We start from the raw sequence: 17813 nt of genomic DNA, 5'->3' as shown, positions 1-17813 counted from the left end.
CCCACAACTTATTTCTCATGAGGATTTATGAGGCCAAAACAACCACGTCCCCCCTCTGATGCCAACAGCACTTGACTAATAACCTTGAAAGTGAACTGTTGACATGTGGAGTTGGCTTTGACAGAGAAAAGCAAAAATAATCATGTTGATATAACCCAAAAGCACCGATACCTGCTCACCCACAGGGCTGCCTCTGTGTTCCTGTGGCCCCTGACACATTGGCTTTTGTTAACACTTTGTTAACACTTCACATTGAAATTGACCCTGGCTGTAGTCTATTTGAGGAGGAGGAGGAGGAGGGGGAGGTGAGTGGAGGTGGGGGTGTCGTACGACGCAGAAAACAAAAAAAAAAGCGAATCGACGACTGACAATTTCCTGATGGGAGGTGCTGCTTATCACTCCCAAAAATCTCTCGTGCTTAGAGGACAGGACACCGCGGAGCTGCACGCGCACAATGGACTAAAAACTCCCAGAGAGAGATAGATCAATAACATCAGCTGTGAAACCCCCAGCACTGCGGTTAAGTGAGTTCCTTTTGGGACATATTTGAGTCACTGGACGCTCAGGTAAGAAAAAACACAAACACACACACAAAACGCCGTTCCACTGTTTTGATTTGCGAAAAGTTACATTATGTTTATTTAGCCTAGATTAATTCGCGTTCGATTTGTAATTTAAAGGAGCGCACCGAAACTTCGCAAATCAATTTAAAAGTGTGAAATCTTAGAAACGGTCAAATAAATCGATGAGATCCAAAAAACAAACAAACAAAAAACACGAGGGAACATAGAGTAGGCCTTATAGTAATGATTTGAATTAAATCCGAATTAGTTTTTGTGAACTTTCCGTTTAAACAATTTGTTGTGTCTAGTTCTCCACAAGGCTCAGTAGTATTGTGTGAGGCATATTGCTTTTGCATCCGTTAAAAACTAAAGGGTGAGCCTTGGGTCAACAAGGCGAGGAACTCCAATTGCTTCAATGTACTTAAAAAATCGGGTTATGTCTTAATTGTAGGCTACATGAATTAATCCCTCAATTTTTCTAAATGAAAACTAGACCAACAGTATATAGAGCTGCAGCAGGCAACAAAGGCATGAACATGTTTTCTAAGTTTATCCCCTTTTGTCCTACATGATTTCATTAAATTTTTCAGTATCATCTGTTTTCATTGACCATAGACATTTGGACATTTTCCTCCTCTCCCCTCCTGCCCTCTTTTATTTTTTCCTCTCATCCACACCACTCCCTCCTCTTCCACCTCCCAGCTCTCATCAGATCTTCAGGTATGATTCAGAGAAACGAGGTCATACTGTCTGTGTTGGGAGAGCTCCAGGAGGCCACAGAAACCTCTGGTCTGGATGCTTTGACCAGAGTGGCCCTGGAATTGGACCAGGTCCTGGCCCCCTTCCAGCTCCCCGGGACACCATGTCAGGAGTTTCCTGAGTGGGCAGGCGTGGATGGCGCAGCTCAGGGCCTGTATCCAGCTGATGCACCCAGAGGCCTCCTGCCCCTGAACTGCCAAGGAGAAGGCAACTTACTGTTTGATGCAGTCAGCATGCTGTTAGTGGGGAATACAGGACTTAGCTTGGAGCTACAGGTGAGTAGTGGTGCTTTAAAGTCTTTGTCATTTCTAAATGGTCACTGGTGCACTTTTTCATATGATTTGTGTGCCTAAAGGTGTAATATTAATTCCATTATTTATATTTCTCCCCACAGGTGCGGACTGTAGTCGAAATGGTACTGTGGAAACGATACTACCTGTCTGGGATGATTGATTCTAAAATGATGCTCCAGGCAGTTCGCTTCAGCCTCTGTGCAGAAGAGTCAGAGGACATGCTCAACCTGCCTGTCACAGTGCTGGAGGCCATTTTTGATGCAGATGTCAAAGCTTCCTGCTTCCCTGGTTCCTACGCCAACATGTGGCACGTTTATGCCCTTTCATCAGTCCTTCAGTTTAACATCTACTCCATCTACCCGATGTTCAACCTCAAGATCCGACCCTATTTCAACCGAATCATCCGCCCGAGGACCTGGCCCAAAGACTCTGAGCCACTAACCCTCCACATCATGTGGTCTGGGGAGCTGCAGTCCGAGGGCTTGTTCAGGCCAAATCATTTTGTTGCACTAACCCAGACAACAGACCTCACTTTTGGAAGTCCTGACAGCCAGCAGAGGGCGTCGCCCACCAAGAGCGAGGAGCTGCTGAGCCAGGACTCGCAGCTTTCTTACCCGAGTCTGAAAGACAAGTACAACATCACCAAGAGGACCTTCTACCGCTGGAAGAGGCAGACACAGGAGCACTGCAAAAAGTCAGCTGCCAGGTACGAGGCAAAGTATTTCTTACAAGCTTGTTACTTGGAGGGAAAGCTCATTCCTCTGCACCAGTTTAAGGAGTTTTTCCCGGAGATCTCACGGTCGTCTTACTATAACTGGAAACACGAGCTTCTGAAGTCTGGAGGAAACTTCTACTCATCCTCAACTGGAGAGATAAGTCCTGGAGAGAGTACGGAGCAGGAGGTCTGGTCTTCACCTGAAGCAAAGCAGGAGGAGCCGGACCACCATGACAGTGTGGCCAGTATGTTTGGCCTCAACCTTGGCAAGTTGGATCTAGAGCGAGCCCAGAATGTCACACACATGCAGGAAGCTAAACGCTGTCTGCAGAATTGCATCGCCATGAATGCCTCCCTCCCCTTCAGGGTCTTCAAGAGAAGTTTCCCAGGGATCTCCAGATCAACCTATTACAATTGGAGGAGAGAAGCCATGCTGTTCAACAGAGGTTACAAGGGCAGTGTTGGCAGCAGTGAGGATAGCTCGGATGCTGACAAGAGCCAAAGTCCGAAAAGTCTGTCACCGATCATGCCAATCATCAACCGGTCTTCCATGCCCAGAATAAGGATCTGCAGGCGAAAACACAGAAGGTTCAGGATGGCGTACATGAGTAAGAAACAGCTCAGAGATGCAGCAAAGCTGCAAGTCCAGAAATCAAAGTGGTCCCTGACCAAGTTCAAGCTCAAGTTCCCGTCCATGTCCCCGTGTTTCTACTGGCTGTGGCGCAACAGGCAGAACCGCAAGAAGAAAACGGTCATGCAGAGTTCTGATGTCCCTGAGCATCCAGAAAGCACCATGACAGAAAACAAGATCATGGAAAGGAGGGTCGAGAATCAATCCATGCTCCAGTTTGTCGAAAGCCCCAGATACCTAGAAAGCTCCACTATGCCCTCCTTTGATGCCCCACATTCAAAGCACACCCCTCTTGGCAAGGCACCAATAGATGAGCAGATGTTTGCAATGGATGTCGTGGCTCTGGCCAACTTCAAGGCCAAGGCCAAGCTGTTCCTGCAGCAACGCTTTGAGGAAAAATCCTTCCCTTCTTTTAAAGAGTTCAGGTCTTACTTCCCCTTCACTCCACGCTCAACCTACTACATGTGGAAGCGCGCTTTGCATCACGGAGTGTCACTGGTTCATGGATAAATGCCTCAAGATTTTATCCCGTACAAATAGGCCTCTAGAGGGATTTTCTTTTTTTTCCTTTTTTTTTTTTAGCTCTGTTAAGAAACTTATTGGTCCTAAAACCACATCCGCCTCTGCATTTTGTTGTAAAACACACTACCTACACACTGTACCATTTCATGCCTTCATGTTCAGGACTGTTGAGTACACTGGTTAAGCATCTCAATGCATTGTGTCCTTCCCCTGCACCACCGCGCCTCATTCCTTTCTGCTGGACATTTGCACGTGTTTGAAAAGAAACCAAGTTGTGGGTCTGTTTAAACCCTGCATCTTGCCCTTAAGGCAAAGAGTAGTTCAAAGCTGTTGTTTAGTGGCATTTTGTTTGAGGTCGTTTCTTCTCCAGTGTCCTTTAGTCCCTGCAAGGCATTGTACTTGGGTGCCTTTATTCTTTCAATTCTCATTGTAATATGATTGTTAATTCTTGAATGTGTGCTTTTTTGTTGATGCATGTAACATTGATGTAGATTCTTGGTGGTTTGATCTTTTTTTGATTCTTGGCATGTCAAGAGCAGCTAGTGTTGGTTTTCAAAGATGATTTCTTGTTCAGACTTCCTCTGTAAACAGGGTCTTTATTCATCTTTCTCCTTTTTTATTATTGAATGTACAGCTCAGGGTTTCACTTGGTGCACTGAAGGTTTTTGTGGCTGTATCAAGGTTTTGCTGCTTCCCGTTTCTGGTAATCATCACTATAAGCTGAGTTTTGTACACTATATTTGCACTAAGATGGTTCCCTTTATGCTGTTTGATGAATGTATTTCCTTAACCATTATGCACAATCTGGTTAAGTTCCTGCAACTCTATTTTTGAGAAATAACTTGAAAATTGAATATAAATGAAGATATTTTATTTTTTGTACACTCCATTTCAAAACTACCTACTCCCCTGAATTACTGGGGGGAAATTTGCATCTTAAGTTTAAGCTACTTTTGGTCGACTGTTCTGTTGTATATGAGGTTCCATTTCATTTTGTCTCCACATAGACATGTTTTGCAGAACTGCCAATAAAAACTGCCATAACAGATTTCACTTTTCTTTATGTATTTATTTTTCTTACTCATCAGTCTGCAGCTGCTACTTTTGATACTGGCAGACTGCATTATGTTCAGTCTGTACCGACTGTATATCAATAAATCAATGGATCGGCAAAAAGCAAAGTGTTGATCACTCTGCTTTTCGCTATCTGAAACTATACTGCTTCTTTACTCCTCAGCAGTGCTGGCATTCCACCACAATAAATGTCTGTAATTTCTTCAGTCAGTGGGGTCTCTTGCATGTCTGTGGCCTATTGTTCTACTCAAGCGATACCAATAACCCCCTTTTAAACACTTTTAATCTTATGCCCCATCAACTGCATGTTGATGTGATTCTTTGGTAGAGTAAATTGCAAGGCTTCACACATCAAATTGCTTTCTTCACTGGTACCATTTTGCGGTGCATAATGACCAAAAAGACGTGTCAGTTTGTGGCAAATTAATTCATGTTAACAACCAGAGTGCTGCGCAAAAGATGAGGGAAAAAACACACACAATCATTTTAAATAACCACAGACAAACAGGTCAAACCAAGCTAGTGGCTAAAGAATAGCAATGAGCTCTGAGAGTAGTTTTGTGGTTTTTGCTCACTGTCTTTGCTCTGTTTATCTATTGTGCTTATGCTAATAAAGGTAATGGTCAAGGGTGGGAGGGATGGAGTACGGAGAGAGGGGGAAGGGCTTTTAATTGTATGCAGGGGGATAGAGGTGTTTGAGATAAGGCCAAGAACATCCAAGGGTTTGGGGGAGGGCTGGAGGTGCAGAAAGAAGGAAGGGGGGAACCCTTGGTTTAGACTTTTGTCTTAAGTCAGTACTGAAACCATCATTTTGATCATATCAACAGTGATGTGAGTATAGTGCACTTTCTTTCTTTCTTTCTTTCTTTTTTTACAGTAAAATATTTAATTCCTCTGACACAGTCCAAACCATTGATTAGTCATTCTCTGAAACCTTTGAGTGAAAACTTTAAATACTCCTCTGTGATATTCTATAGGTTTTTGTATGTCTCCAGTAGAAGCAATATCATTTTGATGTACCTTTCTTTGACGAGTCTGATATGGGTGTCCTCTGGAATGTATTTGCTGTTAAATAGTACAATTGTTAAACTGTCATTTGAGTGACTTTTTTGGAGTTCAAGTGTAGCCTGCAGTGAGAGTGAACTAATCAAAGTATCAATCCTACACATGAGCAAATGTCAGCTCTAGGTCCAGTCACATTTAATATCATGGTTTTTAATCATTGTAAGTGAATTACAAATTGTGCTGCCATAAATTAGAAAGGGATTGATGTGATTAAAATGTGTAGCTGGGGCACATTTCTGGCGCTGATAGTGAGCAACAACGTCATCGGTTCGAGTCCAGACTGGAACATTTGTTACTTCTCTTCATCATTTCCTGACATCCTCTATTGTCTGCAATGTATGAAATGACAGTAACATACCTGGGAAAATTAAAATGGATAGATGGTAATTTCCTGTGTTGACTCAGTCCAGTCATATTTTCTCATTTTTTCCGGCGGAATCTAATTTCTGTTGAGTTTGACAGTTCATTCCTCACCTTGAAAACAAAAGCTGACTCATCAGCCGCTTTTTCTCATGTTACGGAGCTTTTGACCACATCACATGAGCTCTTTCCATTATCAGAGGAAACTTCAGTTGTTATTGAAATGTAGTTTTATTCTATATACTATAGTCTAATATCACTATGGGCCATTTTAAAGTTTTGCTTAACTTTGAATCTAGGAATCAGGAGAGACTTGATTAGGAGATATTACTTGTCATAAACCTGGCCTGGGACACCTACAATAAAAGCCATATGTTTGCTGAAGGTTTGTCTGTTGTTCTGCTCAAACAAACCTGAATATTGGACAGGTAATTTAACTACATCTTAAACTTGGAAAGTTGGTTGTTGTATTATCAGAATCATAAGGCTCTCTAATCTGACCTTGGCTTAAGCAAATATTTGATTTGAAGTCCTAATGTCTTCCTTTGCCTGTGGGTCTGTTTCCATCTTCATTACTGTATGATGGGAGGAAATCTCACTGGCACCGAGCTACTCTACATTGTTTATCTCAAAAATAGCATGAAAATAATGAGGGTTGGCAGGTGGGAGCTGGAGTCTTCAAGGATTAGCATACTGCAGTTGGTTCAGAAAGACAGAGCGATAAAGCGGAGAGGCATTTCAAGGATGCCAAATTTTCTCAGTAAACAAAACAGACCAGTGGGATTCTGGGCTTGCCGTCTGCTGCCAATTACCCCCTGATTGCAGTGATATGAAGTCAGATGAAATCTGAAATTTGACCTTAATGTCGGTAAAGTGATGAGGAAGGAAACCAAAAAAGCAAAACTAGTTTGAATTGAGGTCATATTTTCAAATCGATACATGCACGCAGTCATGGAGGTCCTAAGACTTGTGCACATGCCAGATACACGATGTGTCCACTAGGTGGCAGTGGTTTGCTTCACAAGAAAAGTTTCCATGGTTTTGGTAGCCTTCATGAAAAGGCTTCTCTTCAGGCAAGCATGCGTTGGTTTGGACACAAAATCGCTGTGTTCCCGCACTACTCAGGGTGTGTGATTCAGATCTCTCTTGTGATAGCTCCATTAATAAGCATAATCCAACATTGCATCGAATAATGCACAAACCAGATAACGCCTGGGAAACAAATTGTTTAATGACAGAATAAAGAGAACAGGAGGAATGAAGGAGAAGAAGAGAGATGAAAGCACCTCTTAGACCCAGTCAGGGGTTGTTAATGACATGGATAAATCTTAAATTTACCATAATTACAAACAAACTCAGACCTTTTATGTCCATGATGAGTTGAGTGGTAAAATTACATAGATTTCTGTGCCATATATATTAATATTAATTTTGCTAATACAGAGACTAAATCTAAACCCAGTGTTGTTTCAAGGGCAAATAACAAAAAAGGGAATTGATTCATTGCCATGTAAATCTGTGCTGACAGGTAACATAATGTTTACAGTTGGACCACACTTTTAGTCTCCCGATTTCTGAAGAAACACTAAAATTTCAATCATCACAAATAATCTCCATATTTTTCAGACATTTCCAGCTGCTGCACCCAAACATGATTCAGCACCGTGGCACATTAGTTGGTAGATGTATATATTTTCAAGATTTTATAGTAGAAAAACAAAAACAGAAAAGTTTTTGTTTTAGTTTGAAGCAGGGCACTTGGGACAATATGACTCAACTTGACTTCAAAATGAGGCTGATGCGAATTCATTTCTCCCAAGGTGTATGTCTGCTTGTGAAATGGGCTTCTGAATTGATCATGTCAGTTTAGAAGAAAAGAGGCTTTTTTGATGAATTTTCCACAAGTAATTTGTCATTGCTATGCTTAATTATGCATAATGTTGAGCCTGAGAGCTTAGACCTTGAAGATATGGCAAGGAGGATTGTGTTAATGCAAACCAGAGGAGGGAGGCATTAGTTAATTCAATAAGGAAGTATTATTTACTTGCTGCTGCCTTATATTCTGTGGATCAATTTCCTCTCACATTTATTCTAAGGTGATTTATGGTGGGTTTGCTGTTGTTTCGTCCAACAACTCTCATTTCATCTCTCAGCGAGTAAACAAAAACACTCACATTCAAACACACACACACTCCCACTCCCACTCCCACACACAACTACTGATCATAGCCCTGCACTGACAAGTAAATCAATGAGTGACAACCCCTGACTTGTTTTTCCTGCGTCAATTGTTTCACTCTTTGTTTGTACTGAATCAATAATTCTGTGATGCTTTTTTGCTGATGAATGGGGAGAGAAACAGAGAAAGTCTCTCTTTGTGTGCATGTGTGTGTGTGTGTGTGTGTGTGTGTGTGTGTGTGTGTGTGTGTGTGTGTGTGTGTGTGTGTGTGTGTGTGTGTGTGTGTGTGTGTGTGTGTGTGTGTGTGTGTGTGTGTGTGTGTGTGTATGAGAAAGAGAGAGAGAGAGTGCATGAGTGTGACAGCCATGAGGGATTGTCAGTGTATTAACAGGAGCAGTTATTGCTGCTCTGATCCCAGTAGCTGCTTGTACACTGGAGTACATTTCAACAGATGATTGTCAGGGCTAAAGGTCATGTAAATAAGGGCCTTGATGGTAATCCCTGTTTGAGGTCATGTGGTCCTTTGTCTGTGTTTCTTTCTTGGTCTTGTGCAGTTCTACCACCCGTTCAATTTTGATTCATCATGAGCCGATGAAAGCTCTTGATCCCTCAAACCATAAGTCAGTGAGCAGAATGGCTGCACATCAAAGTTCAGCAACGATAAGAAGGACGTCCTTCTATCCATCTAACTCAAATCTTACCTCAGGAGTTCCTGGGAAAGCCCGCTGAAGTAAAAAAAAAAAAAAAAAAGACATGTAATCTTGTTCAGCCTGTTGCGAACAACGGCAATCAATTTTATAGAGTGTTTGGTTTGAAACACGGGTCTGTCAGTCACTCTGCTCTGCTGTAAGCCGAGGAGAAAACTTTCCTTGTATCCTACAACCTTTATCCAATGAGGAGAGAGAACGGCATAAAGGGGCGGTCCTCTCTGTGTGTGCAGCCAAGGGATGCGCGTGAATGTGGTGACGTAGGGACGAGGACCAATAGATCCATGATGAGGGCGGGGACTGCTAACTCCTTCGGCTGACAAGAAGTTAGCCAAAACGACCGGATCGCTTACTTCTGCTTTAATATTTCCACCACATTTTCAATTAAACATCACCTGGTTACACATTGACTACTCATTCACTGTCTCCTTTATCCATCAGTGTAGTTTGAAAGAGCTAATAGCTCGTTATCTTAGCTTATCTTAATGGGACAAAAACTGGTCCAGCTATCAGGCCCTTATAAGGTTACTAATCATGACATTATATTTCATTTGTTTAATTTGTTAAAAGGGGAAGTGACCTCATCATGAAGTTACCAGGCAACAAGATGAAGTTATTACTCTCAACTTAATTTTTTGTATCAATTAAATGTAAGAAGATACAAAATGTTAGTTAATGAGTTTAAGAGATTTGTTTATGTTGTTTCTTCTTCTACGCAGTACGCAGCAAAGGCTAAACTAAGCTAACCATCTCCTGGATTCTCTTCTCTGAGCAAGTGAATGAATATTTCTAAACAAAAAAATATTTTTCAAAACTTATTTATCTTAAATGTCAGCTCTTCTTGAGGCTTTTGTGCTTTTTTGTAATAATGTATTAAACAGTAACTGATTTAATGTCCATACATACTGTAGGCCAAACAGATTGGAACAGTGTGAATCACTTTATCACTTTAGTTATACTGAAAATTATATCAGAAGAAATTTTAAAAAGAAAAAAATATGTATATGCAAAAAATGTTTTCTAATACATAGTCCAGTAAACACATTTCTGCATAGATGCATAGTGTAGACACACAGTTTTCATTTTTTAATATTGTGAAACGGGCAGAATAAAGCCATCACACCACATGTACTTACCCTCAGCTTCCTAAAGGGCTCAGCGTTTGTGTGTCGCCCCGGCAGAAGACTGGCATCTGGATAACCCTGCTTGTCAAAATGACGGGAAAACAATTCTCCACATCCTCTGCTAATGCTCTCTTTTGAGTCCCAGTAACCCTGACCTCACCAAATGAACCTCCCATAATGACTGTGTGCGCTCTATTGTTAGCTGGGTGGGTGTAAGCACAGCTGTTGGTTCCCCTAATGGCTAATGTCCGGGGTTGTGATTAAAAGCACCGCAGCCATGAACCATGAACTCATTTTAGCATGAGCTATTGTCGGCAGAATGAGTAGATAAGAGCTAATTGCTGGATTTTGTTTCAGAACAAGAAAAGAAGAGCGGCATACAGGGAAATGGAGACAAAGTAAGGGCAGGAAATTAGAGTTCGGGTAATAACTGGCTGTCTGCAGTACTAACCCCTAGAAAACTGTTCAAATGGAAGCTTTTGCATTCATGGCAGCAGGATTGTGTCTACACAACTTTATGCTTGTTAATATTTCCTCTCTTGTGCTCTTTTAATGGAAAACAGTGGATTGTGAAATGATCCAGAATAATTGTAATCTCTCTTCTTTATGACAGGACATGTCAGGTGAGAGTCTAATTGTCCTGAATTGCCATGGCTTTACTTCCCAATCAACATCACTGCCAATAGCATGTGACCCAGGGTTAAGTGGATGCATAAGTACAGTTCGATGAAGGTCACTGCTGCTGATATTTCTTTACATTTTCTGCAGATTGCTCACATGGTTTTTGCAGAATTTGCGTCAAATCTGACAAGCAAGATAGGACCAAACACTTGATGACAAACACCCCACAGCTCTGTCAAATTGAAACTCTGTAATCAAAACAGTTCTTTCTAAAAAAAAAAAAAAAAAAAAAAAGACATTTCTGCAACAAAAGATGCACACACGCCTCCACTTGAATCACTTTCAAATCAACAGCAACACACAAAACTATTTTATGGACATTTTCTCAAACATTTCTCTGTGAAGCTCAAAAGTAGAATTTCTACAGAAACCAGCTGTCATGGTCCACCAAGTTGCTCTAATATCATTTGAAATATTTCTCCATCTTGGTCCTTTCCTTTGTCCCCATGTCCTCTGTCTTCCTCGTCCTTTTCTTCTGGGTCTCAGAGTTGACAAAATGGTTTACCTGAGCTCTATTTGTAGTGCTAAAGTTCAGACTGATCACTGTTGAGTTTCTGGTTTAAGTGTTTTCGGGTGTGTGCATAAGTATTTTCAATTACCAGCCGTGTTTTGTGTTTTCCCAATGATAACAAGGTATTTCATTTTTGAGTGAAGTGTCTAATGTAGGAAACTGTGTGTAACGTTCTGCAACAACAGTGTCTAAGAATTGCAAGGTGTAAAGCAGAAAACATGTTTCAGGTTTGGTTACAAGAAGTTTTGCTTTCAGTCTTTGGTCTAAGCATTTCTTTTTTTGGATGTAAGCAATTGGCAATAACCGTAAGTCACTCAGCTTTGCTACATTTTCTTTTGCTTTCAAAGATGAGTCTATATTTCTCCAAGAGTGTTCTGGGTAAAGATCAAATCCTGTAACAAAAAGGCCGGATGCTCTGACACCTGGTTGGAGCAAAAAGAAGAAATCTAAAAGAATCAACAGCCCCCACTCCAATTAACACTCAAAAACCAATTCTACTACACTGTGTATCGACCACCTGCTCCTCACTCAGTTAAAAAAAAAAATCTGAATTCTCAAACCTTTTATCTGGGTTGGTTAAATACAGTCAGTGATTTCACTCGTGTAGATAAGCAACAGCTTTTGTTTATTTAAAACACAATTTAATTCACTGACAGACTCATTTGGTAATTCAAAAACTAAATGAAACCGTCACCCCTCATCTTGTTCTAACATACCGTAAAAGATCTGAACATTAAATATTCTCCCCCAACCACCGTCCAATTTAAGCCTGTGTCTATCTGATGATCACCAAATGTAAGAAAAGGATTCCATTGTTATTTAATCCACTGCCATGTGTCAATATAACACCTTGTATGATCCTGTCTGAAAAAGAAATGGAACAGGCTTAGCTGCACTGTGCAGTCCAAAAATGTGAGCTTTATGGCAAACATTGTGAAAGCTGGACAGAAGTGGTGCTCCACCAGTTTCACCTAGACAGGGAAGAAATAAAATAATAATGAAGAAAAAATAAAACATCAGGTGGTTCAGGACTGTAGGCATGGGCTGACAGAGAGCCATAGCTCTATATGAGCTGTCTTCCTTTTACCTCTCAGTAGTCATCACTTTAAAACAAACTGTAATAATAAAAAGAAAGATGATTTCCAATTTCAATTGGCACAGATGTATTGTCCAGTACGTTTGCCTTGACATTGACTGTAATGCCTGATTTACATTTAGACTGCTTTTCCACTATAGATCTCTTTGAGCTAACTTCAACTGTACCACAAACCTGTTATCTAGACCCAATTATATTTGGTACTGCCATCCCTGCTGTAATTATTACTTTAATTATTAACACTATTACACATTGTAAGTTTTGCTGTTATTATCACCACAAATCTGTAACTACATGAGTATAAGCTGTCTCTTTCTCCTCTTTCTAATTTCTCTCTTCCCTATACAGCCAGACAAGGCAGACGGCCGCCCACCCACAATCCACTTCTCTTTGAGGTTTCTTCCTGTTAAGCGGGAGTTTTTCTCCTCCACTGTTGTGCTTGCTCATGGTTGAAACAGTTTCTCTTTATATTATGTAAAGTTCCTTGCGATAACATATGTTATGATTTGGTGCTGTATTTGAATTGGATGGAATAAATGTTTGTAGGTGGTCTGTAGCAATGTGCTGTTCTGAGATCAACTTTCCAAAAGCACTCAGTGAAATTAGAAGATTTAAAAACTGACTCCACTGAAATTGTGCAGCAACATTTACTGAATAAAACACTCTGTAAGTCCGACTTACAGTATGATGAATCACATCGTCCCTTGAGTGGATTTAAGTCCTTCGCTGAGTATAATAGGTTGAATTATTGCAGTTATTTTAGTCATAGCTTCTCAGGCATCAGTCAGACTGCTCCTGGGTTGTAATAATTAAAGAAATTTACTGAAGTAAGAAGATCTTAGATGTGTGCTCCGGGAAATACATTTCACCCACGAGCTAAGCATTCTACACAATTGCCCTTGTGAGAGCTATTCCTGTGATGTGTGAGGATCTGTGTGCGTGCATGGAGAATTTCTTGAACATTTTGAACACATACAAGGTGGTGCATTATTTATTCTCACAATAACTACCTCTGATTATTGTTATTTCTTAACCTGCCGGTAACATGTGCGGTCCAAAGAACTACAGTAGGGCTGTTAGAAGAACATCATTGTAACAGTGAGCACTAGTCTCTCTCTTTTTTTTCATTGATAATAAGGAAATTAAACCAAAATATGCAAGAAAACTTGGAAAATCCATTCATTGCATCAATCAAATCAAATCAAACATTTAAAGCATGTAATTTAATCCTTTGTAATTAGGGCATTCTTATTTGTTCGTATCTATAATCTTTATTTATTAATGTTCAACTTAAATCAAGGCTATTTTGAGGTTAAGAAACGTATTGTAATAGTTTAAGGGATTTACAGTATATATCAACACCACAGGCAGAATGACTTTTTATGGGACCGACACTGGCAGGTGAAAGTGGAGGAGCTAAAAGAGTTTAAGACACACTCCTCTTCTGTAATATATTATCTACATGAGCAACATCGTAGGTGCTTTCAATTCAAGACTGAACCACGGCTTAGCATCTAGGGAAACATCACCTAATGCTACTATTTGTCTTGAACATTAAGTTCATATCAATGCTTATTTTCATGCACTGTCACCATGCCAACAGACTGTAAAATTGCAGATTATGTAGATTATGTGATTTTCACTGTTCTATTAGCCACAGACACATACTGATGGAAATGTGGGAAAATTAGCTGTACCTTTCCAGTGCCCATATGGTCTGTGTGTGTGCGTGTGTGTGTGCTGGACCAAAGGCTGGCCCCTCTCACCATGCTGAATTATAGCTGTGTCACTTCCAATCAGGTCTGTAATATTTCACACAAAGACATAAGAGTCCCAGATCCCTCTGTCTGAGTGCATTTGCTCATCTGCCTGCTCTGAAAGCACAACCCTTTGATTGAATCTGGAGAATTGGACTGTATTGTTTCTTATAACACGAAGGTGGGAAAAGACTTCAACTTTGTTACGTAGTATAGTTACATGTAGATATGGATATAATTTCACCCTGAGGAGATGGTATTGATGTATTAAAAATGTGCTTTGATGTGGAGAAGTTGCTTCGAGCAGGTTTTTGGTACAAAATCTAGGTGCTGGAGGGGTGTGGGCTTACAACTCAAAATATAAATGGATAAAAGTCAGAATTCCTGCTGAGTACATTAAGGTCTTGTCTATCGAGATCAATTTCATGCAAATTCATCATGGTATTTTAATGGCTGCAAAGAGAGAGGAAAAGAGGAAAAAAAGACTGTCTGTGCTTGATAGGGTTGCTCTGGGTTTGCTGCATCAGCAGTGGTGCAGAGTTTCATTGACTTTTTGTTCAGCACACCAGACACACACAGGGATCAAACCTTACGGCCACTCAACTAAAAATTAAATGTAAAGAGTTTGGAGTTTGGTGGTTTTCTTAGACTTTAAAGACTTTTTTCTTCACCAGAAAGAACATGTTATCAGGCATAGACAAAGCTCCCAGTGTCCTCCTCCTGAACTCCTCGCTGACAGTGGACTCACCCCACTGGCTCCGCACCTTCACAATGTAGGATTAGCAGGTCTGTATCAGACCAGGTCAGTGATGTGGAGATGAGACGAGAGCTGGGGTTTGAACTTCTCTCTCAAGTTCTTGCTTTTTTATCTGTCGCCCAGGTATTTGTGACAATGTCCAAGTGAATTTCCTGAAGAGACTATTTCCTGGTTTTAATCACATCTTATAGGACGATAAACACATTTGATTATGTTTGATGAAGCATCTTTCAAACTTGTACCCAACACATAAAACTCATGATAGCTAACATCAGCTATAAACTGCAGACTGAATTTGCACTGTTACCTCTGGTATCTACATATTAAGGTTGGTATAGGCTTAGTGATTCAGTACAGGATTTAATGCAGGATGCAGAATGAAGGCTGGCATCTCAAAGAGTTGGACAGACAAATAGATTTGCTTCTCAAGGTTTCTGCTGATTCTGCCTGAGGGTTCAGGAGAAGACTAAATAAGGTGAATTTAATGTATCATATAAGTATACGGACACATTTCTTTGAGTTGAGATTTTTTTTTTGTGGCCTTTTGCTCTTTATATGAGGGGCCACACAATACTGAAATTGCATTAAAGCAAAATATTGTCCACCTGCATTTATAGCTATATCCGAAGCCTTCATACTGGACTGCCTTTGAGTTGAAAATCAATTACTTTCCTGTATAAATTCAGCCGCTATAGCGCCAAGTGAGGAAGAAAAAATATTGAAGAAGAGAGAGTCACTTTGTTTTCATTAACTGTAAATTAAATGACATTTCCCCTGAGGGCTGGAACTTCAATCTGTCCTGATTTATTAGCTTTGGAAACAAACTCTGGGAGCCGTGCAACAGATGACCAACCGATCCCCTGGGCCAGGTCCTTCATTTGAAGCAAGTGGCTGTAGCCGCGCCACTCTGCTCTGTGCCCAATTCGAACGGGTCTTATCTGTCAGGAGGATATTGACTGCATTACTCATTATCAGCTGAGAGTGTCTCTGCTAGTAAACTCACACTCAATGGAGTTAGCTATCAAAGGCAATACTCGGGAGGATGTCTGGCCACAAGGAGATGATCCCAGCACAGTCATATATCTCTCTCTGTCTCTCTTTGTCTAAAATAATCTGTCCCCGTCCCTCTCTCTTTTTAATCAAGTCTTTGCCCTGCTGCTCACTTCTCTTCGCGAGGCAGAGGGAAAGTTATCACTTCATACCAATAAAGATGACTCTTAGGGAGGAAAATAATAAACACTTGAATCACATCTGTACAGGTAATATACTTTCACGAAGAGAAAGTGATTTAGTATTGATGGACCAGGATGTGTATACAGTATGTGTGAGTGAAAATCACAATACAAGATTAGTTTGACATTCTGAACTCAGATGAGCAGATTCAAACCACTATTGCAATTTTGACTTTGTTACTTTTTTGTTTTAAAATAGATTTTAAAGAGATCTGATGATGATGCCGATGCCCACAGTTATTGGGTCTCACCAACCTTGACTACCAGTGTTGGCTACAACATGGAAAACTAGAAAATATCCTCGCAGAAATATTGAAAGTGCCACATGTGATCTCTGTCAACATGGGAATCAAACCCACGATCTTAAGGTCAAGACAGACAGATCATCTTTCTCTGAGTACTGACAGAGCCATCAACTTGTGCATGTGTGTGTGTGTGTGTGTGTGTGTGTGTGTGTGTGTGTGTGTGTGTGTGTGTGTGTGTGTGTGTGTGTGTGTGTGTGTGTGTGTGTGTAGGTGTGTGTGTGTGTGTGTGTGTGTGTGTGTGTGTGTGTGTGTGTGTGTGTGTGTGTGTGTGGTTGTGTTTCACATATAAATGTATGGGAGATAGGGGCCAGAAGTAGATTAACTGTAGCGATATCAGACGAGTCCCTGATTAATCACTTTTTCTCAGCTGTGGTTCTGGCCTCAGGCTCAGAGGTTGCCATGACAATAGACGCATCTCAGGCTGAGGCAGCTAGAATTAGACACTGATCAATCAAATATTGCTTCAGCAAACGTTCACCTCGAGAGTCCATTTAAACTTAAAAATGTAGACACAAATCTTGTTTATTGATGTGCTTTTTTCTCGTTTTAATGAATCACTGTTCAATGATCATGATCAATTTTTGGAGAAACTGGAGATTATAATGGGTGTTTATTACACACATTATCTTTCTTTAGAGGATTTTAAGTCTGATTTTGAGCTTGCCAATGCTCTTGCTTTTACACTCATTTTGATCATTTTGATTTCAGCCAGGAGGTTCAGGAACTCCATCACAAACTTAGGAACAATCAGCATTTTAACATCACATGTAGAGATGTTGAAAATGTCTGCAAGACAAAAGTCATGGCCCAGATAATATACGTGGACGCTTGGTTAAATCTTGTACAAAAGAGCTGCATATTCCACTACATTTTTAATAAATCCTTGCAGACACAACATGTACCAAAAGTCTGGAAGAATGCTGTAGTGGTCCCGGTCCCCAAATAGTGGTCCTAAATTTTTTTTAATGATTTTAGACCTGTCGCTTTTGTAGCCAATGTCAATCTGGCCCTCTGCATTGTGTTTTCTCGGTACGAACTGCCCCAGGTGAGGTTCGAACCCTTGTCTCCGGCACGGCAGGCCAACCGTTTTGCCAAGAGCTCAATGAGCACCAGTCTGGTCAGCACCTTCCTTTATGGGTGAGTGAGTGCACCTCCGTTACACTTTGACCTCAATTTTAATGAAAAACTGGTAAGGTCAGAAATCTTAAGAATAACTGAAAATGCACTTGATGCTATGCAGTTCGTCTACAGGCCAGGGCACCTTGCTTCTGCTCTTGCTAACCTGCTCTTTAAGCATCTGGAAGGAAGTGGATCTCATGTTCGAATCCTTTTTATTGATTTATGCCTTTATTACCTTTTAGAACAATTTTGGATTTTTTAACTAACAGGATACAGAGAGTAAGGGTGAATGAAGTCCTGTCTGGTCAGCTTTACAGCTCCACAGGCTCCCCACAAGGATGCGTACTTTCACCGCTTCTGTTC

General features: G+C 40.7%; 1 protein-coding gene across 1 annotated transcript; it reads left to right on the top strand.

Annotated features, from left to right (window-relative positions):
- Nucleotides 1-428: 428 nt before the first annotated feature.
- On the top strand, nt 429-3471 carry vrtn (vertebrae development associated; the record flags this gene model as incomplete). The annotated part of the gene is made up of 3 exons (XM_084000162.1): nt 429-566; nt 1266-1597; nt 1717-3471. Exons 2-3 carry the CDS (start codon nt 1286-1288, stop codon nt 3469-3471), a joined length of 2067 nt encoding a protein of 688 aa, XP_083856288.1. The 5' UTR covers nt 429-566; nt 1266-1285.
- Between the last annotated feature and the right edge of the window lie 14342 nt (nt 3472-17813).

The sequence above is a fragment of the Trachurus trachurus genome (assembly GCF_905171665.1).
Source record: "Trachurus trachurus genome assembly, chromosome: 24".
Taxonomy (NCBI): domain Eukaryota; kingdom Metazoa; phylum Chordata; class Actinopteri; order Carangiformes; family Carangidae; genus Trachurus; species Trachurus trachurus.
This window is presented reverse-complemented; position numbering and strand designations above follow the sequence as displayed.